General features: G+C 46.4%; 3 protein-coding genes across 7 annotated transcripts; all 3 read left to right on the plus strand.

Moving 5' to 3' along the window:
- The first annotated feature begins 1,304 nt into the window (after window positions 1-1,304).
- On the plus strand, window positions 1,305-2,434 carry KCNE2 (potassium voltage-gated channel subfamily E regulatory subunit 2). The gene is made up of 2 exons (XM_051628478.1): window positions 1,305-1,703; window positions 1,863-2,434. Exon 2 carries the CDS (start codon window positions 1,881-1,883, stop codon window positions 2,256-2,258), a length of 378 nt encoding a protein of 125 aa, XP_051484438.1. The 5' UTR covers window positions 1,305-1,703; window positions 1,863-1,880; the 3' UTR covers window positions 2,259-2,434.
- Window positions 2,435-10,232: 7,798 nt separating this feature from the next.
- Window positions 10,233-23,252, plus strand: SMIM11 (small integral membrane protein 11). 5 transcript variants are annotated; one of them, XR_007890442.1, is made up of 4 exons: window positions 10,233-10,481; window positions 12,026-12,205; window positions 22,857-22,950; window positions 23,076-23,252. XR_007890442.1 is itself a non-coding variant. In XM_051628498.1 (3 exons), the coding sequence occupies exons 1-2, from the start codon at window positions 10,461-10,463 to the stop codon at window positions 12,191-12,193; spliced, it is 189 nt and encodes a 62-aa protein (XP_051484458.1). In that variant the 5' UTR covers window positions 10,233-10,460; the 3' UTR covers window positions 12,194-12,205; window positions 22,857-23,252. The 5 variants fall into 5 exon arrangements, 4 of the variants coding, with proteins under 4 accessions (XP_051484458.1, XP_051484466.1, XP_051484449.1 ...); XM_051628498.1 differs by having other exon boundaries at window positions 22,857-23,252; XM_051628506.1 differs by having other exon boundaries at window positions 22,862-23,252.
- C1H21orf140 (chromosome 1 C21orf140 homolog) lies at window positions 14,257-22,848 on the plus strand. The gene has a single exon (XM_051628466.1). The coding sequence runs from the start codon at window positions 18,417-18,419 to the stop codon at window positions 19,176-19,178; it is 762 nt and encodes a 253-aa protein (XP_051484426.1). The 5' UTR covers window positions 14,257-18,416; the 3' UTR covers window positions 19,179-22,848.
- Window positions 23,253-27,069: the final 3,817 nt, after the last annotated feature.

The following is a 27,069-nucleotide window of genomic DNA, read 5'->3' on the forward strand; positions in this document are numbered from 1 at the left end:
GCCTCATTTCACTGAATATACTGCTGTTTTCAAAGGTGTGACTCAGAGCCTTTCACTTAGGCGTCAGCATGTGCTATTTGCTAGAAATAAAATCAACACTAATTAATTCTGCCTTTTCTTTTTTTTTTTAGAGTTTTTGTCTTTTCCTACTCCGGTTCACAAGTGAGGTGCACAGAGAGCAGAACTGACAGAGGCTAGTCTCGGTTGTGCCTGAAGACCTGCTTCTCACAGCAAGGGCTCTCAGAAGGGTTGGTGACTAACAAGCGTGATCCCAGTAGAAGAAGAAGAAAGGCAAACCACGTGGGAAATCCAGGGGAAAGGGAAAGAAAGCCTGAGCTTATGGCAAAGGACAGGGGAAGCATGAAACACAGGAAGAACAGAGAAAGAGACAGAAAGCGTGTATCACTGACCTCCCAAGGGGAGTGAAGGAGCAGAAAATCCTTCCCTTTGGGTGCTAAGCAGCCTGGCACCTTCCACAGTGCCTGCTCCGCCTCTTCTGCCCATATCAGCCAAGGGCATCTTTACTCTTTTTCTGTCTGGGTCAACAAAGATTGAGCTGCATCAATGTTTACCCCTAGAAAGCACAACAGTGCTCTTATACGATACATGAAGTCAGAGTAACAAGTGTACTCAGCATCTGACAGGATGACTGATGTAAGCTGTCAGCCAATATTTGACTTTCTAGGTGAGATTAGATTTAGCATTAAATTTAATATAAAGCATGCAGTACCAGGAACTTATTTAACAGACATTTGCTTATAGACTTGTGCAGGCTAGAGGCTACTTAAAGTTTAAGATATCTCAGCTCATTTCAAGAGTAGCATCGTATTATCCAGTGGAGTTTTAAAAACCTGATTTTTACTGTGATTCTTATCACACAACACAGGAAAGGTAAGTTTCTGTTGGTAATTCTTTATTTCCTATGGAGAAAGCACAGCAAATTTTTGCTCTGAATCAAAGAAAAAGCAGGGATTTTACAATTTTAAAAAGTCAGCGTAGTTTGTATTTGGATTTTCTTATAGCTTTCTTGCTTTTATTAGATTACCCTTGTCCCCTGTTTTTGAGTGTGTATGAGTGTAGAACTGCAGAGACCTACATGCACGTGTACTTGCATCCTGCTGTGTGTGCATGCCTGTTCTGTGCATGCCTGTTCTGTGCAGGCAGATATCACAAGGCTAGTCCAACAAGCAGAGGAAGGGAGATTGTGGAACTCAAGTTCTAAAGACACCATAATTTCTCATTAGTGATGAAAATTCACCACCCCTCACCATAGGCTCATCATTGATCTAAGAGTGCACTGAGATTGAGTGACTTTTTGCAGAAGCTTTGCCACATCTTGTAGGGCTTGGCTGGCATGAAGCACTGAAGGACAGGTGCCTCACAGGAGCATCAGACTGAAATCCTGCCCCAGATCCCTTGTTTTTTGCAGGCTAGGAGGCTGCAACGCAGTCACACCCTCCTCTTTATACAGGAAAAGCAGGAAAGGACAGTGGCTTTTCTAAGCACCTCTACAGCATGGAAAGACCCTGTAATATGGGTCACGGGGGCCCACGCTGGATTTCACCGAAGCGTATTTGGCTTCCCAAGGACCAAAAGTGACCTTGATGAGGGGAAAAGTAAAACCTCCCTTTGGGTCTCTGAACATATGGAACTACTCAATGGGGATTCTCAGCTCATCTAAAATTAGTACTATATTTTCACTGGTAAGTGGCAGGTGTTATTATTTTAATTGTCATAATGTGGACAAAAGAAACTAACTGTACATGTATGTACAGTTATATATGTGCAGTTACATATGTATGTACAGTCTATGAATGGAATAATACATATTTGATTAAAAATCAGTATCATGTTGTCTTTAGTAACTGTAACTTGCAAGGATGGCTCAAATACGAAACTTCACTTGGGCAGTGGAAGATATTTTCAAGGAAACTTTTCTCACTTACATGAATGGCTGGAGGAAAAACATGACGGAAGCAGCAGATAAATTGCAAGCCACGGTTGAAGCTGAAAACTTTGACTATGTTATCCTTTATTTGATGGTGATGATTGGGATGTTCTCCTTCATTATAGTGGCAATCTTGGTGAGTACTGTGAAATCAAAGAGGCGAGAGCACTCTCATGACCCCTATCATCAGTACATCGTTGAGGACTGGGGCAAGAAGTATAAAAACCAGGTTCTGAATCGAGAAGACCTGAAGTGTATGATCCATGAAAACTTCGGTGCAAGGGACAAAACAAGCCCTGAATCACCTTGACCTTTTGGAAACACCATCAGTGAGGAAAACATAAAGCCAGGAACTCACTGGAATTACAAATAGATGTGAAAGTGTTCTTTCATTACATTAACAGACAGGTCAATGTGGAACAGATTGCTGAGGAAATCAACATTACTGTTTCCCAAGAGGACTTTGGAATAGCTGGTTGGGGAAAATCCAAGAGATATGCATGATTTTGCTTTGCTTTGATATTCTGTTCATCAGGAAAATAAAACCAAGATAATTAATAATGTTATTTTCTTAGCATTTTTTAAATCCAGAAGCAAATCTGGAAGTTCCCACCTCAGAATAATTGAATTAGTTGTCACAAGTACTGATTTAGATCCAAACTGTATGAATTAAGCCCATCTTAAAAATAACTTGAAAACATACAGTAAAATATCAAAGTCTCCATCTATCGACTGAATATTGTGTTATGGTATGAATCATAGGAGGTAACATATACCTACACACATTAATTCCAAACTATTTTTTTCATGATCTGGCTCCCATTTTGATTTAATTATTCATTGGCAGCAAAGATTGACTCATGGCCTTCTGACAAGGCCTGTTTTATAGCAGAAGCTGTTAAACTAGCAGTCTCATCCAGGAGCATGTTGTGGTTGTCCAGGGTAGCTTCCAGAGGTTCATCATCTGTCCTCGAGTCCATAGCTGGCCAAGCTGCCTCTTCTGCTGCTCCTTAGTTCTCCAGAGCAACCTGTCTGCCTTTGGGTGCAAATTGAGTGACGGAGGTACTGGTTACATCCCATCAGCCAGGGCTTGGTGTAAACCACTGAAATCCTGCTTTGTGGCTTTCAGAGGAGGGATTTCTATATCCACGTACCAAGGCTGTCCCATTGCAGTCCTTCCTGTTTCCCATATTGGGTACTGGGGTGCTGGTTTTCACTGGCTGGGAATTTGGTTTCTCTTCTCATGTGCTGTTCTCCACAATGCTGGCTTTCAGGGAATAATAATAAGCAGAACTGGTGGCACTTCTAGTATTAAAACGTGCTTCCTTTTGGAGGACTCTGGGTTTAGTTCCCATTCATGTTGCCAGACAAATCACTTAAGCTAAAAGTTCCCATGCTGGCTGACTGTCGTGTGGGCTTGTTTGTTTTTAGAAAGTTTTGGCTGAAACACTTCAGCCATGTCTGAGGCTGCATTTCCGACAATTTTGTTTTGCTTGTGTTCAAAAGAAAGAGAAAAGTAAAGGACTTCTTTTGTTGGGAAGTTTTGGCTTGTTTTGGAGACTGGTCCTGAGATTTGGCAGAGCAGCTGTTGTCATGCTCCAGATGTTCCTTTTGCTGGCATAGTAATGAGCCTTTGGATAACCTCAGTCCATGAGCACTGGGGAAGGTTTGTCAGGTCCCAACACAGCCATCTGGTGAGTCTCTTAACCACCCAGCATGTCCCCTTTCCCCTCACCTCCCCCGGTGGCCTGTGGGTGTCTGCCAGCTCCCCTGCTCCTGTCAGGGGTGTGCTCCACACCCAGGATGTGGGACCTTCCTTACCCTCGGGGCCACCACGCAGGAAATGTGCCGCACCAAGCAGGTGGAGGCTGCCAGGTCTACGGCCATGCTGTGGTCATAGAATCAAAGAATGGTTTGAATTGGAAGTCTCCTTAAAAACCATCTAGCTTCAGCCCTCCCTTGCCATGGGTCCAATGTCTCATTTAACCTGGCCTTGAACACTCCTAAGAAGGGAGCATCCCCAGCCTCCCTGGGCAACCTCTTCCCAGTGTCTCACCACCATCACAGTAAAGAACTTCTTCCTGGTATCTAATCTAAAACTACATTTTTTTCCAGTTTAAAGCCATTACCCCATGTCCTACCACTATACACCCTGGTAACAAGCCCCTCCCCAGCTTTCCTGTAGCCCTTTCAGGTACTGGAAGGACACTATGAGGTCTCCCTGGAGCCTTCTCTTCTCCAGGCTGAACAGCCCCAACTCCCTCAGCCTGTCTCCAGAGGAGAGGGGCTCCAGCCCCCCACTCCGAGGGACTTGAGAGCCCCTTTAGGCAAGGAAGCGCCGGAGGAGCCCCGGGAGCCCTGCCCAGCCGCACCACCACCCCAGCAGCGCACCGACCCGCTCCGGCCCCGCTCCCGACACAGCCCGGCGACAGCTCCGGCCGCCGGCTCGGCCGGGCTGCTGGGGACCGGCAGACGGCTCTGAAGGCTGCCTTGCCCTCCGACCTACCCCTCTGCGACGTGTGGGATTGCACTGCCTGCAAATCACTCTGTTATTTTTAATTTTTTGTTTTGTTTTGTTGTTTTTTTTTTAGCAACCGGGGGCTACCTCCCGCAGCAGCCCCACGCGGCGGCTTTGCGGAACCAGTGCCCTAGGACAAGCGAAGGGGCGGACGGGCCCGGCCCGGCCCGGCCCGGCGCTGCCGCTCCTGGGAGATGTAGTTCCTGGCGCCTCCCGCCCGGAGCCATGGCCGCCCGGTGAGGTAGGAGACGCGTCTGCGGGCCCTTCCCCGCACGCCCCGCCGGGGCGGCCGCCCGCGGTGCCGCCGGCGCGGGCAGAGCGTGGGCTGGCGGGGCGAGACCTGGCGGGAGCGGCGCGCATCCCCCCCGCCCTTCCCCGGCCTGTCCTGCTGCCTGCCCTCCGGCCTGCTCCTCTGCCTGCCAGCCCCCCCAAGCCCTCGGCTCCCCTCAGCCTTCTTCCGCCCTCCTGCCTGCCTGTCCTCCAGTCCCCCTGCCTGCCCGCCCGCCCGCCCCCCCACAAACCCACTTCTGGCCAGCCTACCTTTCTTTGCCTGCCCTCCCGTCCCCCTGCCTGCCCTCCTGCCTGCCCTCCCCTTCCTCTCCCTGCCCTCCCGTCCCTCTCTGCCTGCCCTCCCGCCCCCCTGCCTGCCCTCCTGCCTGCCCTCCTGTCCCTCTCTACCTGCCCTCCCGTCCCTCTCCTGTCCTCCTATCCCTCTGCCTGCCCTCCCGTCCCTCTCCTGCCCTCCCGCCCCCCTGCCTGCCCTCGGGTCCCTCTCTACCTGCCCTCCCGTCCCTCTCCTGTCCTCCTATCCCTCTCCCTGCCCTCCCGTCCCTCTCCTGCCCTCCCGCCCCCCTGCCTGCCCTCGGGTCCCTCTCTACCTGCCCTCCCGTCCCTCTCCTGTCCTCCTATCCCTCTCCCTGCCCTCCCGCCCCCCTGCCTGCCCTCCTACCTGCCCTCCTACCTGCCCCACCCTCCTTGCCACTCTGTCTGCCTGCCACCCCCCGCCTGCCGCCCTGCCTTCCTGACCCCCGCACAGGCCCCTTTTCCCGCCCAGGTAGTGGCAGAATTTCCCTCTCCAGAACCCGCAGCCTCCCGGCCGCCTCTGGGATGAGGCAGGGTGAGGTTGGAAAGCGGCTGGAGTCACTCCCGCTGGCGACAAGCCGTGGGCAGGCCGGCCCCCGCCGTGCCCAGGCGGGCTGCCGCAGGGAGCGGTGCACGGCCGCCTGCAAGGGCGCTTGGCTGCGTGTGCATCTGCCGGGTTTTGTTGTTTGCTGGGGGGGGGGGGCAAAAAAAAGGCAGCAACTAAAGTAAGAAAGAGGGATGTGAAGTTATCGTTTGTGGAAAAAGCTTGGTTTCCTCAAGCACGTCTGTGGGTTGCTCTCTGTGCTGAGCACCGGTGCTGCGTGAACCAGGGAAGGTGACCAGGGGCCAGGACAGAGGTGGGGTCAGAATGGAGGCAGCAGAGGCTGCCAGCCCAGCAGACAGACCCTCCTAGGGCAGCATGGTGGCAGCAGACAAGGGCCTGCAGCTTGCAAGGATCCTGGGATGTGGCTTGGAATGATGCTCTGGAACCCAAGGTGAAACAGTCAGCTATGCCACTGATATTTTGGTTTTGATTTTATTTTAATTGAGCCACTGTGACTGATACGTCCCACCTGTTCTTATTTTCCAGAGTTTGGAGCATGTGAGGAGCTGCCAGAGGAACCACTAATATTTTCATTTTTGCTTCTTCAGGTATGAAGATGTTATTGTGACTCTATGTTCTCCGTGTTTCTTGAGTTGGTGTTAATTTAGGAATTTATCAGTGACACTAGTGTAAAGTGAGTGATTACAAAGGCATGTAGTGGTAGGACAAGGGGTAATGGTTTTAAACTAGAAGAAGGTAGATTTAGATTATAGTTTAGGAAGAAATTCTTCACTGTGAGGGCGGTGAAACACTGGCACAGATTGCCCAGGGAAGCTGTGGAAGTGTTCAAGGCCAAGCTGGATGGGGCTTGGGGCAGCCTGGTCCAGTGGGAGGTGTCCTTGCCCATGCAGGGGGGGTAGAATTAGATGATCTTTAAGGTCCCTTCCAACCCAAACCATTCTATGATTCTATGAATACACAGGTCTTTTTATGGATTGATGTCATGACCTACCTACACGTATAGGCTGTTTATGTGCACAGGTCTGAGTGCTTCTGACTTGATACAACCACTGCATCTTGTGGCAGTGGTTTGTGATGGAGTCTTAGTGCAACAGGCCTGGCTCATAGTTGCTTCCTCTGTGTTTCTCTTCAGCCTTTGGGCTTTGCCATATTACTCTGTTTTCCCATGACCCAGTAATTTTGTTGTTGGGGGTTTTTTTGGTGGTGTTTTGTTTTGGTTTTTTTTGAGGAGGAGGCTTGTCTTGCAGATGCTATGACTGTTGCATGATGCATCTAGTGGTGAGTCCTCCAGTGACTATCCAGGTGGGAAGCATGCCTTTTGCTTCCTGAAATAATGTGCGTTAAAGAAGACAGCAACAAGAGACAAATGGAATGAAACTCCTTTTCTAGCTCAGGACATACCTGGCCATCACTCCATTTCAAATGCAGTCATATAACCTTAGTAGCTTGCTGCTTTCTGAGACTGATGACTTTTTATAGTGTTTCACAAAGTGGATAAATTGGAGATGCTCAGAAATCCCCAGTAGACAAAAGAATATCTCGAGTCCCATTTTGTTGAGAAGATGGAGTTATTGGCAGGCTGAGTGAGTACCCAGATGCCTATGTGGATGTTTTCTGGTGTGTGCAGGCCAGTCAATACTCTGCTGCTGCATAAGCAAACAATGGTGTGAGTGGCTGGGCTGTGATGTGGTTGCTGTGGTGGATTGAAGCTGTAATTCAGTGGCTGAGAGTCCTGGATTCAATTCTGTGCTCCACCACAGACTTCCCATCTGACTGGGACCCAACTCCTTTGTCTGGGGTGGTCTATGTTGCAAAACACAGCATTGGGCAGAGATCCTGGGGCTGGTATCAGCTGAAGTCTAGCTCTGGGACTTGGTGCAGCCCTCCCTGAAAGCTCTTCAGTTCTGCTGACTACATGAGCCTTTAGGCCTGTGTTGGTGACTCCCTCCACCTGCTCTGGACCCAGAAGACCTCACAGCATTTTAAGCTAAGGGAGGATTGTTATTACAGCACTGCAGTGTGCAGTAGTCTGATCTTCACAGAGGAGGTCTGAGTGTAAATAGGCTAGTAATTGCGAGGTGCAATCATAGTGAAGAAGGCCACCAATAGGTGTGAGAAAGATATAATTTTATCCCCACCCTGCACGGGAGTCTACAAGTATGTGATGGATAGCTTACGGAGCATCTGTTGCAGAGTCTCTGGCAGGGCTTCAGGCAGAGCCTAGTGCTCCTGTTTCTTTCTCACGTGGCTCAACACGAGACCTCCTTGTTGAAAGTGAAGGTAATTGTGACCTTCTGTGGGGCCCAGTCTCCATTCCCAGTAGCTCTGTGTTTGTTAAGGGAGCTTGCATTTTCCTGAGGAACGAACAATGTCTGACTGTAGATGTGTTCTGAACTCGTATCTGTGCCTTATCTGCCTCTGAAAAGGCAAACATCAGCTGTTTAGTTGCCTGCATGCTTTTAAGATACCACAACCTTGAAAGTACAGTGTCTGAGCTTTTTGCTTTTGAATTGATGACCTCAGTGCTAACAAACTGTTTTTTTTCAAATGTGAAGTCAGTCCTGCCTTTTTCTCTCATTTTCCCACTTTGTTCTCCCTGGCCCATGCCCAACTCAACCAATTTTTTTCAGTCCTGGAGTTTCAGCTGTATTTAATCAGGTCTGGATCAAAATGGAGACTGAAAGAGTCAAGAGGTGAAATGGGGAGAAGTGCTTGGCCACCAGAGGCTGGTGGCATAGGATGTGGGAATGCCATATGGAGAGAGTAGTGCCTTCCCCATTCAGTTCCAACTGCAGAAGACACTGTGAGGAAAGACTATCAAAGGTGTCAACTCTCAGAGGAAACATTTTGAATCAAAACACCACTCTTTAGAACAAAGGGAGAATTTTTTTACTTCCTGTCCTTTGTGGCTTCAGTGCAGCTACTCCTGGTGGACACACAATTGAGGCAGATTCAGGCTCGTGTCTCAGCAAAGCGGAATTACTACAAAAGTGTTGTGCTGAATGCTTAAATAATCGACTCGTAACCATGAGCATTTGCAGGAGTGTGCACTGTGTTACACATCATATGCTGCTTCTTGCTGGTGGGACAGTACCCTGTAATCATACTCCACAGATGGGCTTGCATAATGTTTGCTGAGTCTAAAACTTTTTCTGTATGTAAAAAATCACTAAAATCCCATTTTCAGCATCATACACTAGATGTAGCCTGTCTGTGAATGGCTGCATTCTTCCCTTTTTATAATGTTGCAAAACTGATTCTGACCAAAGCACAAAATTTACAGCAATTTAGGAGACGTGTGAAGACTGTGTCTGATGAAGCCCCCACCCAAATCAGCATTTTGAGATGAGGACACCCCAGCTGGGCAGTGCAGTCTCTTCAGGTCAGGCCAGGCTTGTGTAACTTGGGTTTCACTGAGAAACATGTAGCGATATGAATTGTGCACTGAGACCCAGATTCTGCTGTGATGTGGGGTTTTTGCTGTGTCTATCTGGCAGGAGACTGCAAATCTTAGTGGTTGCTGAAATTCTAGAGGAACCATTAGAAGTTAAAATGCCACTTTTTTGGAGGTGAACTGCAACCAACTCATTAGTTGACAGCTGCTCTGACATTTTATCAACAGGAGAAGGGAGCTGCACAACTCAGGATCAGCACAGTAAATACTGAATGACAAATGAGTTGGCCACACCACTGCTTTGCTGTACTTCGATCTTGGTAACAGAGATCTCCAGTTGTGTCTCTCTGTGGGGCCATTTCCAGGGTGGTCTCTGCAGGATGAGGATTTTGCAGCTAGGGAAGAGGACACCCTAGCTGGAGAAACAAGGGCATCTGTGAAGAAGCTGGCTGAGCAGCACAGGAGATGCAGGGACATTTACTTGACTCCCTGTTTCTGAAGAAAGGTCAGCAGCTACTGTGGTGGTGTGGTGGTGATTTATTCAGCCCAGCTGCTGGTGAAGGTTTGGACTAAACTGTAGGGCTTCCTCCTGCTTTTTGACAGTGACTCTGTTGTTACACATACAGGAAATACCTCGAGGGGTTCAGGCATCAAAATGTGCTTTCTTTGAAATCCAGCAACTGAAACAATGTCAGTGCTGGTGGAGCAGCAAGCGGAGTCTGGAGGGCAGTGTTGTGGCTGTGTGCTGCAGCCTTCAGCATCCCCTCAGGCACTCCTCAGCACCGGGGTTCAGCTCTGAAACATATATTGACCACTCAAAGGATCCAGTCAGTGGCTGGTTCGCTTCTATGTTAAGGGCTGTATAGAGAATTCCATTTATCGGTAAATCAGAGAATTGGTAAAATATATTAGATACTAGGATTCATCAGGCATTTGGGCTCTGAACGGAGCAGGTGGGCTTCAAACCCACAAGACAGCTCTTCTAGGTGTGCTGTCTGCTACATCTCAGACATCAGTGAGGTGGTGTGATGTGCGTGTGTCAAGCTTTTGAAAGCAGCCAGCATTGTGTTTTCAGTTGAGCAGCTGCTGGGGTGTGCTGCCTGTGGTGGAAGTGCAGCCTCCACTCTGCGCAAGCGTGGCACCTGCCTGGGGCCTGTCAAATCCCTGTCCTTCATCAGCACAGACGTTGTTCCTGTCACTCAGCTCCAGAAAGGCCAGTGTAGGTCATTCCTGAACCGTGTGGCACCAATATTGCTGCCAGGCTCTGTGCAGCAGATGAGCTTTTGAGAGAGCTGCAGGGTGGATGTGCCGAGTAGAAAGAGATTGGCTAATTCTTTTTTAATTTCCATTTTTTCAAGATGCTTCTGCCCAGGTCTGTGCCTTTGGAAGTGTGACGCTTGTCGGTGCTGGGAGCAGCCTGCTGTGGGACAGCCAGTGTAACCACGCAACCAAGATGGTGGCATTTAACTGGAAGGTGAGAGTGTTTCACATTCATAAGGCAGCAAATTTCTGCTCTTTGAAGCAGAACTTCAAGCTCTTTCAAGCGTGTAAGGTGTCGTTGCGTGGGTCCTGTGTTTAAAGATGGTTTCCTTGCCTAGGTGAACCACTACACTCTCTGCACCTCAGGGACAGAGGACTCGTTGTTGTCTTTTCTTGCCATACATGCATGCACTTGGTGGGCAGTCATTGCTGTTGGGACGTCACACTTTAGACCTGGGCACAGGTCTGCTCACCTCTGCTTCTTCTGGCTTTCTTCTTTCAAGGCTTTTCTCTGTCTGCTCTTTCCTCAGCTCCTTTTGCTACTGGAGGGTGTTTTCTCCACTATGTCTTCTAGTGTATGGGGGCCATAAACATTCTGCAGGACACGTGTGTAGGGCACAAAAATGTTTGAGCAAGCACCTCATGCATTAACAGTTTTAACATGTTAACTTATCTAGAAAGCAATTATAACCCCAAGCCTTTGCTTTACTTTTCTGGTGTTGCAGAGCTGTGGTTTAAAGAGATTGCCACTTATAGTATGTGGGGAGATTGACAGGGGATGATGGTTTTTGGCAAAATTAAAGGGAAGTGGCCTGATGTCAAAGGTAATGTGCAGCTTGCAGAGGTCAGCATTATAAAAACCCTTACTAGAGCCTTTTTCTATATTCAGTAGTTTGACAATGGCCAAACAGCTTTATGGGATGCTAAGGGTACAGGGGGTACTTGGAGGCTTGCTAAGGGGGAGCTGGCACTGTGAACCTACAGTGCACCAGTGGACTGATCCTGCTGCCCAGAAGGCTCTTTGAAACAGTGCTATCGTGTACCTTCAGTATTCTTCTGCAATTCACATTTTTCACTGAGTGCCTCTGCTACTCTTGTAGTTGTATTCTGAGTTCACAGTACTGAGTTCACCCATTTGCAGTTTATTTTCTACTCTGTGTACACTTACAGTAGGATGCTTTTATAACATCGAAATATGTTGTGCAGTTTCAGTGGTTCCAGGCATTAAAAACTCCTGAAACGGAATCTTTGGAAGCTGTGGGGTTTTTTTACTTTTCTTCCAGTTTAAAGGCCTTTATCTATACCTTCTAGATGTAGGCAAGTTAATTGCAGAACTACCATGGATTAAAATTTCTAGTAGCACAAAAGTGTCTTTAGGGATCACATCTATAAGCTGATATGCATAGATTCATCTCTTATTTGAGAATTCCTCAGAAACTGTTCCACTTTTATAATTAAGCTAAGATACTCAATTCTTCCCCTTTTTCAGCTCTAGATTGTGCCAATATTCCATTTGCTGTAAAGCAAGCAAAAGACCTATTAAAATGGGCTTTGTGTTCAAACTTCAGTGAACTTGGTTTTGTCCTTTCCCATGGATGCTGATCTGCCTAGTTTAAAGTTTCCTACAGATAGAAAAACATGAACAGAGGAGCATTAGTATTGCTTTGAATAATGCTGTTGCTGTAGGAAGCTGTACATTCATTTTTAATTGTCCAAGTGTTCCAGTAACTGCTTAAATACATTGTTTTTGCATTTCAGGCTTTGGAGAATTTCCCATTGCTGATGTACATTTTGGCAGCTAAGACATTGATTCTTTGCTTAGCATTTGCTGGAGTGAAAATGTACCAGAGCAAAAAAATTGAAGAAAAACTGAAGAGGGAACGTGAAGAGAAATTTAAAACAGAAGTAGAAAAGAAGGATGATTGAAGAGTCTCTCAGGTATAGAATTCATGTGACATCCCATTGTTCAGTAATGGCACTGACATATTAATTCCATTATGTTTTGGCTTGGATACATTGGGATTGTGCAATTAGAACTATCACCATTATCTGAGTTCTTGTAATATTTGTCTCCTGCCATGCTTCAGCATATTTGCACACCCATATCATGCCCATTCTTTGTAAGAGCTGCAGTTGTCACCAGAAAACTTGCCAGCCATGTTTCATTATTTAGGAGATCTTAGCATAGTATTCCTACTCTGCACTTAATCTCCCTGAAATTTTACGCCCAGCCAATTGCACAGGAAATCCTGATATATAAAGAGATAGTTATATTGGCAAAAAATGCACAAGGGGCACAACAGACAGTATGATGCAGTCAGACCCCTTGGACTTAAATCACAAAGTTCAGATAGAAAAGAATCAGTCATTCCATGTTAGTTAAATACATGACAAGTTCTAGATAGTTTAGCTGTAAGTGCTAAATCTCATGCCATGGAGCTTCCCAAGGTAGCAGAAATTATTCAGATCATGCTGTGTAACATCCACTGTATATTCTTCACTGGGACAAATGGGCATCTTTCTGCATAAAAGAGCAAAATGAACAATACAAAATTTCTTAAAATTTTGGGTTTTCATTCCCTGTGTGCTGAATTCCTTCCCACTGTTCTCAAAGTTTAAGCAATCATTGCCTTATTGGATCAAGGCCATAAACAAAGTGAGTGCTGACTAATGCTAATTATATTCCCTGACTTGTTTGGTATGTGATTTTTGTATCAGTTCATTTCACATCTATCTGTTCTGCATCAAAATGGGAATGCTATTCCTGCCTGCTCTTTGTAAGGTTAGTGGGAGTTTGATGTAATGTTACTCTTTAATAAACTTACTTTCCCCTTTTGAGGTCATCACCTCACATATAGAGAGAGCTTTGGTTTTTAGAAATGTTAACTAATTTTGATTTCAAACCTTATCACTGTTTTATTTCATGGAACAGTGTTTGGAAATTCTGACTAGAAAATGGGGTTCTGGAAGTAAACATGGGGATGAAGTGGTTCATTCATGTAGGAAAAACAACAAAAACAAAGGTGTTTTGGAGCCTTCTGTTTAGATCAGATTAAAGACCTGTCTCTAGGCAGACTTGTTCCAATTTAAACTCTTATTTTGAATCGGTTTAGCTGGCCACTGGAAAATGCTGTGAGAACTCTTTCCACGTTCGCAGAATAAGTCAGAGTAAATTATATGGAGTTTTGTTGCTAAACAAGTGAGAGAAGTGCTGCCCTGCAAGGGAGCAAGCCTGCTACTTGTAATGAGCAGACCCATTCCACGCTGTGTGGGCACTGTTGGGTCCCAAGGAGTTCTGCCTTGCCAGAGTCCTTAGCCCAAGGGATTGCTGTGCTAGGGTAATGAGATTTTCCCACAAGGCCTCTGCGTCCAGCATGTGATGTTGACCTTGTTGAATGATTGAATGATGTGGAATGATTTGCATTAAAAGCATTTCTCATTTTGCAGAAAATATCCTAGTTTCCAGTCACCCAGAGGCCCCAGTCCTTCCTAAATTCTACCATCCTTCAGACTGTCTTCCTGTAATGGGATTGCGAGACAGGGTGATTATCCTACCCTGAAAATGGTTCTCCTGTGTCAGCACCGCAGTGATTAGCTCCGATTGCAGTGTGCCACATGGGCAGGCAGATTTAGCCCATGCTGCCAGCATATAATGCCTGCTGTTCTCACTGCTGTTTCCCCACCCTGCAGATTTTCTGACACTTGGCAGCTTGCATTGGATTCCTTCCTGGGAGAGTGAAGCCTTCCTGTAGATGAAGAACAAGTCAAAGGAATAAAACTCAAGAGTAACATCCGCTTAAACTGTATCTCAGCTTTTTATACATACAGCAAAATATCAAAGCCTCTATTTATGCAATAAAAAATCCTTTGTAAAAAAAAACCAAAACACAACGTAATGGCCTTGGTTGCTGCTTACTCAAATGCTACAGTTAGAGCTGCAGTGGAGGCAGTTTTTAAAGATTAGCTGCTAGGAGGTGGCTGTTTTTAAAGAGAAAAACGCTCTGAATCCTTCATGAGTACGTACAGGGTACATGGACAGACAGAAGCGAATGTGGGAGAGCTCTGTGCCACATCTTCCGAGCAGCTGCTTCCTGCAGGGGTGTAAATCTGAGACTTGTGGGCTAATGAATCCAGATGAACAAACATAGGAGAGGAGCTTTTCCTAGCAGGTCTTTCTCAAGCCACTTTCCATACCCAGGACTTCCTTAGAGTAATGGAAATTGCTGTGTCAGTATGAAAACCTTTGAGGAAGTTTCATGCTAGAGGGTTTCTTATATTATTTTGCTCTGTACAGTATCTGAGGGCTGTGTATGGTTCTGTTGTTTACTACTCAGCCTGTGAAGCAGGGAGGGGGTGTTTAATTACCATTACTAGCTGTTCCTGCATGTGCAGTAACACCAAATCTTGGAGGATAAGCTAACTCAGTCACAATAGGTTAATCAAAGGAGCAGTATTTTTTTTTTTTCACAGAAACAAAGGCTTAGGCACGTGTAGTGGTGCCAACAGGTATATTTGCCTTCACATTTCCATTATAAAGCACTTCCTAGATCTGTGTATCTTTTCTAAGTTAAGGTGAAGATGAAACCTGACAGTGGAGAGAGGGGGAGGAGGGGAGGAGGAGGGCTCTGGGGTGGAAAAGCTTAGGGAGCCCAGCAGGATGTGGGAGACTTCAGGGATGGCTCGCTCCTGCCCTCTCCCTGCGGCTGCGGGCTGACGTGCCTGTGCTGTGGTCACACCAGCACTGGGTGCTGCAGTGTCCCACTTTCAGGCCTTACCTGACCGAGTTTGTGTGCAGCTGATATGGCTGATGCTCAGAGAGCTCTCGCTGTGGTGGAGTTACCAGTGATTTTTAAAATCTCACTGTTCATGCTGTCACCTTGGTGACTGGGGAATATGTCTTGCAGAAACCCATTCCTGGGATAGAGCGATGTCCTGACTATGAGAACATCAGGACTGCCAGCCTCAGGAATTCGTGGAGCCACTGTAAACAAGCAGTTTCCCTCTCAGCAGTCATTTGTCTGTGCAAAGGTGAAATCGAATGGTAATGTAATTAAATGAAGCTGTGGTGTTCAGTGAGAACAGACGCTGCTAACCACCTCCATTAAACAGCTATTGAGGCAACACACCAAGGTACTTAGCTAAGCCACACACCCAAACCTTAAAAGGAAATTGTCAGGCCTGAGAAGTGTCCACCATCTTCAAAGGTAATCAGTTTCTTGCCTCCATGTGGTCACCGGTTGCCTTTGAGGATTGTCCCCGATCTAGAGTTTTTTAGACTCTTGACCAATTATAGTTTTTTCTAAACCAATAGTAATAATGAGGGGCTTGTTTGTTTGTTTGTTTTAAAACTTGGCAGAGATTCTCCAACACAATTGCTCTGTAAGCGGAATAAAAAGTACACAATCTCCCTTTAAAGCAAGTAATTTAGCATCAAAGCAATAGGGCATCAGCTGGGCCCCATTTAGCACCCAAAGCAATCAAGACTGTTGTTAAAATCTGGGAGCCCTACTTTGCCAAACATGTGCAAGAAGGGAATTAACACAAGGAGCCTCTTTTTTGTCCCTGGCTTCAACAAGGGAGAAAGCAGCTGTGAGGAGTGTCCTCAGAAGTTCACCTCAATACCACATGTGCCTCCACAGCCAAATCAGAAAGCCTCTTTGTACATGTAAGACTTTGAATCTGGTCCAACCTGGCTGTTTTTCTCCTTAACTTTGGAGTACCCCTACAGCATAGTAGTACCCCTAGTGCTTCTGGTGAGTGTAGCAGCAGGTTGATAACCTACAGTTTCCAAAATAAGAAGAGATCTTATCCATATTCCCAAACTTGAACCAGTATCTGTTCTCTGACATACCAAGGTAGAGTTTTGATCTGTGCTATCACTGAGTTAGTTACAGCAGTTTTTTCTACCCTTGGGCACCCTATTTGCTGAAGTTGCAGCCTCCAACAAGAAAATATGCTGACACTGGGGGGAGACAGCAGCTCAGAATTGTTTCCTTTTCTTGTTTAGAAACCAGATGGGGATGTCGAAGTGTAGTTTCGTACTGAGAGAAGTATTATGCGATTAGTCCTGGCAAGTTTGAAAGAGGGATAGGGAATTCAATTCAATTGTGTTTCTGCAAGTGAGAGGAGGCAGAAAGGATGGAGAGCCTTGAAATGCTGAGTGTGTAAAGGTGTGCAGCTTGTTAGACAGCAGGGCATCTACACTGGATCCTTTTTGTAGATGTTCCCATCTCAGAAAGCGAGCCAAGTCACACTCTTCTGGTGGCTACAGAACTACAGAGTCTCTCCTTCTCCCCTGTTCTGTGAAATTACTCTTCAGCATTCATGTTGTAGAGATGGGCAGCTTAACCTTACAGAGTACCTCACTGGCACAGGTCTTGCATTATTGGATGTTGTTTTTTGTCACCAGGGCCAAGTGTTGAAGACTAAGAAAATAAAAGGATTACTGGCTTTTAAACTTCTAGTGTGTACAACCTTAAGCTTGCTTTTACTAACACAAAGGCCATGTGTTCTTAAACAAATGCTGAAATCTTTTATAGTAATAAAGAAAGGAATTGTTGGGATTTTAAGGGGAAAAAAACCAACTCTTCCAGATTGTTAAATTACTGAAGTGGCTGCTGGAATAGGCCTTTTCTAACCTAAAGAAGCTTAGTGGCTGTCAGGTATCTGTGGTCCTTAAAGTGAAAAATTAGTGAAACAGCATTCAATGGGACTGTTTTCATAGAATCATAGAACCATATAACGGTTTGAGTTGGAAGGGACCTTAAAGATAATCTAGACCTCCCACTAGATCAGGTTGCTCAAGACCCCATCCAGCCTGGCCTTGAACACTTCTAGGGAGGGGGCATCCACAGCTTCCCTGGGCAACCTGTGCCAGTGTCCCACCAACTTTCTCATAATCCATTTTAGACTTCAGCTGAAATGACCTCAGCTTGATTTTAGTACCACTGAATGCTTTTAGTCTGAAGGCCACAAGACTTTTACCAGAGATGGAGCAGCACTGGTGATGGAGGAAGGCAGAGCTTCCTGAGCAGTGCCCCAGGGCAGGAGCGATTGCTCTTGAGTGATTGTGCTGCAAGTCAGGTAGATAAATATTTTTCAGCTCTTCGAAGAGCCTCCATACAAACAACTATTTCTAACATTCCCTTCCTCTGTTTTCCTCTTGGTGATTATCAGTTCCAGGTCTTTTGTCTTGCTCTTCTCAGTAAACACACTGCAAATATTCTGTCTGGGGCAGAGTCCTTCATGGTTCTCCTTGATCCCAGCTCTAACCTGGGACACTCAGCATCTCTGCCTACCTGCTGACTGTCAATACCCTGGCCTCAATTCTGTCCAATGCAGAGCACTGTGGCAAACTTTCGTAGTCCTCTTTCCAGCTCAGTCATGGGAGAAACCAGTAGACTAAGCTGAAACAAATCTCCCTTGTTTCAGCCTTCACCAGTTCTTCACAGTCTTTCAAAATTGCTTCCAAAGATGCATCAGCTTGCTGCGTCATCTCCCTGTTGACTGGAGCCCACAAGAAGAACATGGACCTGTTTGAGCAAGTCCAGCGGAGGGCCACAAAGGCCTGGAGCGCCTCTCCTACAAAGACAGGCTTGAGAGAGTTGGGGTTGTTTAGCCTGGAGAAGAGAAGGCTTCAGAGAGACCTGTAGCCTTCCAGTACCTGAAGGGACTACAGGAAAGCTTGGGAGGACTTGTTACAAGGGCATTTAGTGATAGGACAAGGGTAAATGGTTTTAAACTGGAAGAGGGTAGACTTAGGTTACACATTAGGAAGAAATTTTGTATTTGGGATGGGGCTTTGAGCAACCTGGTCTAGTGGAAGGTATCCCTGCCATGGAGGGGGCTAGAACAAGATGATCTTTACAGACCCTTCCAACCCAAACCATTCTGTGATTCTATGATTCTATGAGTCTGTGATTCTGTAATTCTATGTTCAAGACCAGTGTCCTGACTAGAAGCTGCCAGCTGTACGGTTGCAGCCTCCCCAGCCTGGTGGGACCATTGCTTTCCAAAATGCCTTTTGACCAGCCACCTGGAAGCCCCTGCTGACACTGAAGCTGGTTGGGTGTGACACCACAGGGTAACGCCAGGCAACGAGTGCATTGTGAGCTCTGGCAGCATTCTTCAGGAACCTCAAGATGCCAGCATGCAGCGCTTCACTAATCCACTTCTCAAGCACATAATTCACAGGGACTACTTTGATGCTGCTTCAAAGAGGCAGTGCCTGCAGTACTTGAGAGCCCTGAGGACACTGCAGCTTAACGGTTTCAACACCATTTTTTTAGGAGAAACAGATATTCCAGAAACTCTCATAACAGGAGAAAAAAAAGCCAAATTGGACAGCCTGCGCTGGCCAATATGGACACTTATTCATGCTGGCAGCAGCCAAGGGTGGGTGCCCTGGAAGTATAAACTGCTATTAAGAGGTGATCTGCCCATCCATCAGCAGAACAGTATCTTTCAGGAGTTGTGTGATTCTCTGACCGTCTCCTATGGGAACTGTGTAATTGTGACAAGGGATAAAACGCAGCTGATGCATGTGGGGGCAACAGATGGCCGGGAGCTGGAGAAAGGAACTCTGCCACCAGTGCCAACAGCAATCTACGTGTCCAGCATTAAGTGTTGTCCTGAAGTTGCCAGAGCAAATGGCCATGAGCTTCTTGTTGTGCCTTCGTCTTACAACTATCTCTATCCTATGGATGTCGCCTGGTCTTCTTTGAAATGGTTTATTATAAACAACAGGAAGGACTTTGCCCTAAGGTCTTTTGACAGCACCCACTCCTACAGGTGTATCCTCTTCAGTGACTTGATTTTTAAAGGAATAGAGAATATGACCCCAAACAAATGGAGGGTAGCGTTTAACAGAGTGAAGAGATGGGAGAACTACTACCTTGACACACTTTCTTAAGTGGTTCTTCTCGCAGTCAGGCCTCAAATGTGTTTTGGTTGGTGTTGAATGAGTTACCTTGCTCCAGCCCTCCTGAGCCCTTTCCTTCAAAGGGCATAAACCTGAAGAAACAGGTGAATAGCACTAATAAAAGATATAATTTTTAATCCAAATGTTTCATTTCAGGTTTACTCCAGTACTATGTTGATAGGTGCTACGCTTGCACTGCCAAGGGACAGTTAATTTGCCTTATCACAAAAATGGGCCAAAGCATGCCTGAGATGCAGTTTAGCCAGCCTTCTGCATAAATTCCGGTGATGGGAGTCATGAGACTGTGCCACAGATGTGAATGCCCTCAATTTTGAGGAAGATTGGGCTGCAGAATGAATTCTGCCTTTGAACCAAATGGGAGATCTGCTCCTGAGCGGGGAATATGCTGAACTGTGATTGTCACCAGAGTCCACAGCTTAAAGCAGTCTAAAGAATTTAATACGACTTTGCCATAATATGCACCTTAACATCTGATAGCAGCTCAGTAGTTCATTATGCCAAGTATGATGCTTCCAACAGTGGGCTGTGATAAACATTTCAGTGACAGGTAGAAGAAATCTTTCTAAAAGTGAAGTTCCTTTCTGAAGCCTAACCATTAGTAGTAATTGGTTCAGGCTTTAGAGCATGAAGAGTTCAGTCTCTGGCACTCATCAGTGGAGATTTTCTTTATCTGTGACATCAATTACTGCAATGTAATGATTTCTCATGGAATTGAGCTCAAAAGATTATTTGTGAGTGATGCAAAGTAGTATTTCTTAACAGCAGCTTTTTAAAGTTCATTGAACACTTCCTTGGCTTTTTGAAAGTAGCTTCCAATTTTCATTCTCAGTTCCTTATTACTTGGGTATGTGTTTATTGTGTACTTCTAAGAGAACAAAGACCATAAAAATTTAAAAGGAATAAGTTAGGAGATGATTCATGGGTTCACAAAAAAAATTCTACTACACTGAGGCAAAACTGTGCAGTTTTTCTCCTGTGTGTGGAAACAATCTAAACAGACATTGTTATTTGGTGTGGGAAAAGAGATATGTAGAAGAGGGAGTCTCATCTACCTTCAGAAGTATCGACACATGCAGCTCTCTCGAGCTGAGATGTGAATATACAGAGAAAAATAACCATCTTTTCTCAACTTCATATTCATCAGCAAAAACATCTGCTCAATTTTTACAAATATGGATGTAGCAGAGAATGGAAAATTAGGTGCTTCAGATGCAAGGAGGAAAGAGTGGGGGGGAAAGAGGAGACACTGGAGAGGGGCAGGAATGTTTTTATTGCCCTGCTATCATGAACATAATGTCCCATTGGCTTGAAGCAGCAATTGCTCCATTAAATATCTATCAATACGAAGTGGTGTGAAATCAGCATGAGGAAAGAAAGAGGCCCGGTGCCTCTTTACCGCAAGGACAGGCAGTAATTGCACAGTAGCTTGGTTTTCTTAAGAAACAAATGATGCACACCCCATTTTCCCAATGACTGTTTACCTTCAGCCCATGACATTGCACTACACTGCTGGGGAGAAGTAACAGGCTCTCCACAGCTCAGCCTCACCGGTCCCTGCTGCCATGGCTCCTGCAGCTGAGGGTTTAGGGCCCCACTGCAACACTTCTTCATTGGTCAGGTCTGTCTTCTGCCATCCCTAGGTTTGCAGTGGAGTCCATGGGACCAGGTACAGAATAACCTGGTTTCATCCATTTTAACAATGAGGAAGTATGAAAAAGGAAGTAATTTGTGTCATGGGAATTTATTGGTCTTTCCTGTTCTGTATTCTTTGGTAAAAGAAGGGTGAAGCCTTCATGAAGGGTTTCATGAGAACAAGCATGAGGAAAGAGGAAGTACCACGTCTCCCAGAAGGTGAGGGGAAAAACATCCTTTCCCTGCAAAGGGCTGGGAAAGCCTCTCTAAACACCTTCACTCTTCTAGGCTTCCACTGGGAGGTTGTGGGCTGGCAAAACTTTTTTACCTAGTCCTACTTAATGTGTATGGAAACCTGAGGACAGGAAAAACTGAGTCTGAAATCAAATGAACTTTAGCATTTTATATAAAATCCTCTGAGATGAGTCCTCTTTGTTCTTCCTCCCTCCCCCTTCGCTGCTGCAGAATGGTAATTGCAACCCATGTTTTCCACAAAATGTTGTAAACCTTTGTACCAAAGAAAAATATTGTGGCTCATACAGTTCTGACTCAACTGGTAATTTGGGATGACAAGCAATTCCTTTAACATATGACTAAACAAGCTAATAGGAGGATGTTACCTAATAGCATGCACCTTATTCAAGAGCACTTGAAATAGCATGCATGAGTCTAATAGCTTCTTGGTAGGATTTTAAATACCTATTATTTTTATTAGGTTTGTGAGCAATAGCTCTTGTAGTGAGGCTCAGTACACTTGACCACTGCAGGATACCAAAGAAAACCTCTTTGTTTCCACTCATGGCTCTCTCTGGGTGACTGAAATGCACCACGAGAATAGAATGAATGTCTTCACATAAAGAGAAGAGGCAGATGCAAACGCATATGTTGATGAAGAAGCTATAACAGATGTCTTTCTGCTCTAAGCTAGCTGGAATGCAAATCACCTGAATTTTCATGATGTCTCAATGACTAATTGCTTCTGAATACATTTCCAAGTCTCGTCTTCATGGAAAAAACCCATTTCTTTTCCTCCAGCTCATGGAGCAGGCCTGTAATGACAGGCTAAACACAGATTTTTTCCTTAGTTTCAAGTCCTCTGTCCTGATAGCATGCTGCAACCCAGAGTACTGACAGAACAAATGCAGCTGGGGCAAGAGCCTACAGAGGCCCAAACCAGGGATGTAACAATGGGACACAAGGTGCGAGTTTCTGTGACAGAGCAGGCAGAGTGGTGCCCATTTTGTACCATGCCTGGGAACTAGGGGAAGGCCAGCCAAGTAGAAAAGTGACCAACATCTCTCGAAGCCCAGCCTCTGTCTCTGTGAACTTGTTCCTTGAAATTTCCTTCTGCAGGAACCATGTGGAGGAGTGTAAAGATTATGCCCCTTACCACAAAAAAGATATATCTCCCATAGTATCACAGAATCACAGAATCTTAGGGGTTGGAAGGGACCTTGAAAGATCATCTAGTCCAACCCCTCTGCCAGAGCAGGGTCACCTAGAGCACATCACACAGGAACGTGTCCAGGCGGGTTTTGAATGTCTCCAGGGAAGGAGACTCCACAACCTCTCTGGGCAGCCTGTTCCAGGGCTCTGTCACTCTAAAACTATAAACTAAAAGTCATTAAACTATTTGAACATATAAGGGCAACTAAATGGACACCACTCCTGCACGGTGCCTCTGGCCAGTGGCACCTGGAACTGTCAAGACCTGAGATGCTGGCTCCTTGCTGAAGGAAGGGGTCTACCTCCCTGCCTGTGGGTGGTCTGTTCTGTCCCGGGACTCAAGATTGGCTGGCCCAGGGCTGGCATGCAGATGGCATAATATATTGTGGCACCTGAAACTCACCTTAACCTGAAGAGAAGTCACCAGACGGCACAGGCCAGAGGGGGTGGCTTCTGCCTCTGTGAAAAAGGAAACTGGAGCTGAGGGATACACTACTGTGCTGCAGCATGCCAGATCTTCATGGAATCCCAGGGGCGGAACAAAGGCTGCTATCTAACTGTTCTTTCAAGAACAGAGAGCTGAGACCCCTGCCTGCAGCCGAGGACAGCGCCAAGCCCAGCCAGAGCCGGGAACCGCTGCCCCGAGGGAGCTGCCACCCACATGGTGCGTGCCTGCTGCCCACACGGTGTGTGCCTGCTGCCCTCCAGCCCAGGAGTCGTCACTGCTGCTGCCTTCAACCTGTCAGAACCCCATCCGTGAATCTTCCCTGCTTTTCTCTCTCTCCACAGAATTCACTCCCCACACTCCCACGCACAACGGCGACCCCGATGGGGGGCAACTGCGACCTGTTCTAAATCTCCTCCCTTTACCATAACGATCTTCACCTTATCAGTGGCTTGTACTACAGTTATATCTTTGTACATGTCTGTTTTGTTTATAAAGTATCAGCACGTATAAACCCCCCACTCTGTGTCCTCATTCCCTTTTTGAGAAGCGCGTACTACCCGTGTTGGGGGGGGGGTTGGCAGGTATCAACTAAAGCCCAAGGGTGTTGGGGTGTTTCTCTCCCCACCCCGGTGCGGAGAGAAATGCAGAGTGGAAAGGAGGAGAGATAGGGGAACAATATTCTGTGTAAGAAATGGAAAGTAAGAAAACTGTTTTAGAAAACAAATACATGTGAAGGCCGTTCACACGACTTAAACGGCACTTAGCTGTCGGCGTCTGACATTTCTTGTTGGCTAGCTCTAAGCCTCCTCAAATTACTGAGAAACACTAAGACAGGAAATTAGCCTGAATCGAGGCCACAGGAATATGAGTCAGTGCAAATCAAAAGACCCACAGAACTGGGAAAGTGCCACACCATCAGAAGCTGAGGCATTGGAGAGCAAAACTAAATTATATGGGGAAGTCCAAGGGATAAAAAGACTAATAAGAAAGGGCAGTCACCCATGCTGTGTTTCTGGTGATGAACAGGAAGCAGCTATATACATTCTCTGCTCTGTGACAGCCATCTCAAGAGCCTTTGGATAGACTGGAAACAGTCTAACAGTGGGGCACAGGCTTTGATGCTGGTATCACAGAGTCACTGAGTTACCAAGGCTGGAAAAGACCTTTAAGATCATCAAGTCCAGCCTCTGACCTAACACTATTACATTGGCTAGACCATGGCACTAAGTGCCACATCCAGCCTTTCCTTCAACACATCCAGGAGCGGTGCCTCCACCATTTCCCTGGGAAGTCCATTCCAATGTCTAATCACCCACTTCATGGGGAAGTACTTCCTCATATCCAACCTAAACCTCACCTGGAGCAGCTTCAGACCCTGCTCTCTTGTCTTGTTGCTAGTTGCCTGGAAAAAAAGCCCAGCCCTCACCTGACTACAACATCCCTTCAGGTAGTTGAAGAGTGATAAGGTGCCCCCTGAGTCTCCTCTTCTCCAGGCTGAACAACTCCAGCTCCCTCAGCCTATCCCTATAAGACTTTCCCTCTAGTTCTTTCACGAGCCTTGTTGTTCTCCTCTGGACCTGCTCCAGGACTCCAATATACTTCTTGAAGTGAAGGGCCCAGAACTGAACACAGTACTTGAGGTGAGGCCTGGTACACACAGACCTTCTCAATAGCTCTCTCATCAGATTCAAAGGAGAAATTGATGTCATATGGAGATGCACATGAATACATCCCTTATCGCTTATTTGTGCTCGAGCAAACTTTTTCTCTGCAGAAACATATGAGGAGTCCATTGCTATGTGAATGACTGTTCTGGCAACTCCTGGATATTTCTGTTATCAGCTGGAGAAGGGCCAGTTGGCACTCTGATTACCCCCAAGATTGGTATACATATGCCAATCAAGGTCCAGCTGAGCCTAGATGATATGCTGGGCTTGCTCCAGTAGCAATGACAAAGCACCTTCAAAAGTCAGAGCCAAACTGAGGAGTGACATGGGTTGTGTGTAAACATCCAGCTACCTCTGACTTCCCAAAACAGGTAGTCATTTACAGTCAGCCTCTCTGAGAATGGCTTTTGGCACATGTCCATGGGGCAAACATAAACCCAGGTTTTAGAAATTTTACCTCATCTGTCTCCACACCTCTTGTGGGTTGTACATTTGTTTGTTTTCCATTTGATTGAGAGCATGTCAGACACAAGACTGTCACAGGGTGTTCAGCTCCTTCTTGTGAGGTCTCTCAGCTCCTTGCTAAACTCAACTTGAAGGCTGAAGCTAATACATAGTTAATCATAGAATAACAGGACGCTTTGGGTTGTAAGGGTCCTTAAAGATCAGACAGTTCCAACCCCCCTGCCATGGGCAGGGACACCTCCCACTAGGCCAGGTTGGTCAAAGCCCCATCCATCCTGGCCTTGAACACTTCCAGGGAGGAGCACCCACAACTTCCCTGGACAACTTGTGCCAGTGTCCCACCAATATTGTGGTTCCAGGTTGAAATGAAGGTCAGAGCGGAAGGCTGGACAGGTACCACCCTGCTGCTATGGCAAGTCAAACAGGGGCACCCAATCGGGTGGAAAATGAGCGCTGCATCTCACCTGAGGAGACAGAAACAGACAGGGGAAGATGTGAGTGTGCATGTGTGTGTGTGTGCACGCATGTCATATGTGCACACCTGTGTGCAAGCATGCATGTTGTGTGCAGGCGCTCTGAGGACAGCAAGGGAAGGTGGTGAAGCAGCAGAAAGTGACGACTATTTTGACCCATCTGGTTTCTTACCTGTCCCTCCTCCTCCCTGTCGATGCACAGACATAATTTTATCACAGAAACAAGATTGTCAGTAAAAGACTGTTAAATTGCTCACAGTTATCTGTGCCTACAAGGCAGGGGGAGAATAGTGGCAGCATCATCAGCCTGCCAGATCAGCCTAAACAGCACAAATGTGTCAGTCTCTGATGACAGCACACATTTTCTTGCCCACCTCTGAAACTGAGATACCCCGCATTACAAGTCATCCCCTACGGCACAGTTTTTCTTCTCCCAGCACTACACAGCACTGAACTGTGAAGTAAAAAAATGCCTGAAGACAAACATGGCCAGTGGGATCGAACTCAGCTGTCTGGATGCTTTCCCTGCTGAGGCAGAAGAGTGATGGGACACATCATGTTAGCACATTAGGCGGTGAGCAGAAGTCTGAACGTAAGAGGGAGGATACACCCCCAGAAAAAGGCCTATGTGGTTTGATAGCCAGATATAAAATTATGGCAAATTCAGATTGTACACATGTGAAGAAAGATCCTTGAATATGCAGTTCATATTTATATGGCAATACAGCATAAAATAATGTTGACTCCTCTGTATTAGCATTTCACACTATGGTATACTTTTCTCTTTCAGTGTTAGCTTTCAACCTTAATAAATGCATACGAGTAGCATAGCATGACATGAATACTCCTACTGGTGTTACTGGGTGCTTATTAGTTTTGAAAAGTGTGTCTTTAGAGGCCTGATTAGGTCCCCCAAAACACTGATTTAGGGACCTCATTGTTCAGAACTGGAGGTAAAGTGTAAAAGAGTACTACTACCTGTAAAGAAATATAACTCACTAATTCTTCCTGGTGCCTGCAACAAGCATGCCACCCACAGCACCCACTGGAACCACAAATCGTATTCCCTGTTACCTAAATTGGTGTCATTTCCTTGACTCCTTTCCAGAGAGCACTTACTTAACTGTGCATGAGTTGGAGCACGCCATCATTGAGAAAGACACAGAAAGGGCACATCACTTTTTAAACTCTTGCTTTCTAGCTACCTTCTGATTGTGAATGGACACCAGTAGGAAACAAGTCAAGGGAACTACTGTGGTAGTACCCAGGCAGTGTCCCCAGGTACAGAGCGAGGTAGGGTTACCCTTCTCCTTGCACATCTCTCCTTCCGCTCCAGGCTTCTCCCTAAGGCCTCCTGGCCATGCCAGGCTAAGGACAGCTCCAACACTGCCTGCCTGGTCCTTCTCAGCCCTGCTCCTGTCACCAGTGTCACCCAGCAGCTCTGTGCTACTGTCTCCCAGGGGCTGCCCACACCCAGACACCGTGTTGCCCCAGCCCCTTCATGTGCTCAGGGACTGCTCTGTGAGGCGATCAAAGCATGGCAGAAGCAGTCAGGAGATGCACTTCAAAAGCACGGTCTTCTTCTGAACTGGACCACACATGCAAGTACTACTAGGGCTGCCCAGGAAAACTAGGCTCAATGTTCCTCAGTTTGGACCCCTTATGGTGAACAGTCCTGAAAACTGTTGCTGTGTCAGGTCAGGTTTTGCAGCATCAAGGCAAATGCTGAG

This window comes from Apus apus, chromosome 1, assembly GCF_020740795.1.
Source record: "Apus apus isolate bApuApu2 chromosome 1, bApuApu2.pri.cur, whole genome shotgun sequence".
NCBI classification, from domain to species: Eukaryota; Metazoa; Chordata; class Aves; order Apodiformes; family Apodidae; genus Apus; species Apus apus.

Bases quoted from the DNA above. Each gene is read 5' to 3' on its own strand.
- C1H21orf140 (XM_051628466.1), top strand. From the start codon at position 18,417: ATGCAGCGCTTCACTAATCCACTTCTCAAGCACATAATTCACAGGGAC.
- KCNE2 (XM_051628478.1), top strand. From the start codon at position 1,881: ATGGCTCAAATACGAAACTTCACTTGGGCAGTGGAAGATATTTTCAAG.
- SMIM11 (XM_051628498.1), top strand. From the start codon at position 10,461: ATGGTGGCATTTAACTGGAAG. The intron at 10,482-12,025 runs GTGAGAGTGTTT...TTTGCATTTCAG, and splicing joins TGGTGGCATTTAACTGGAAG to GCTTTGGAGAATTTCCCATT.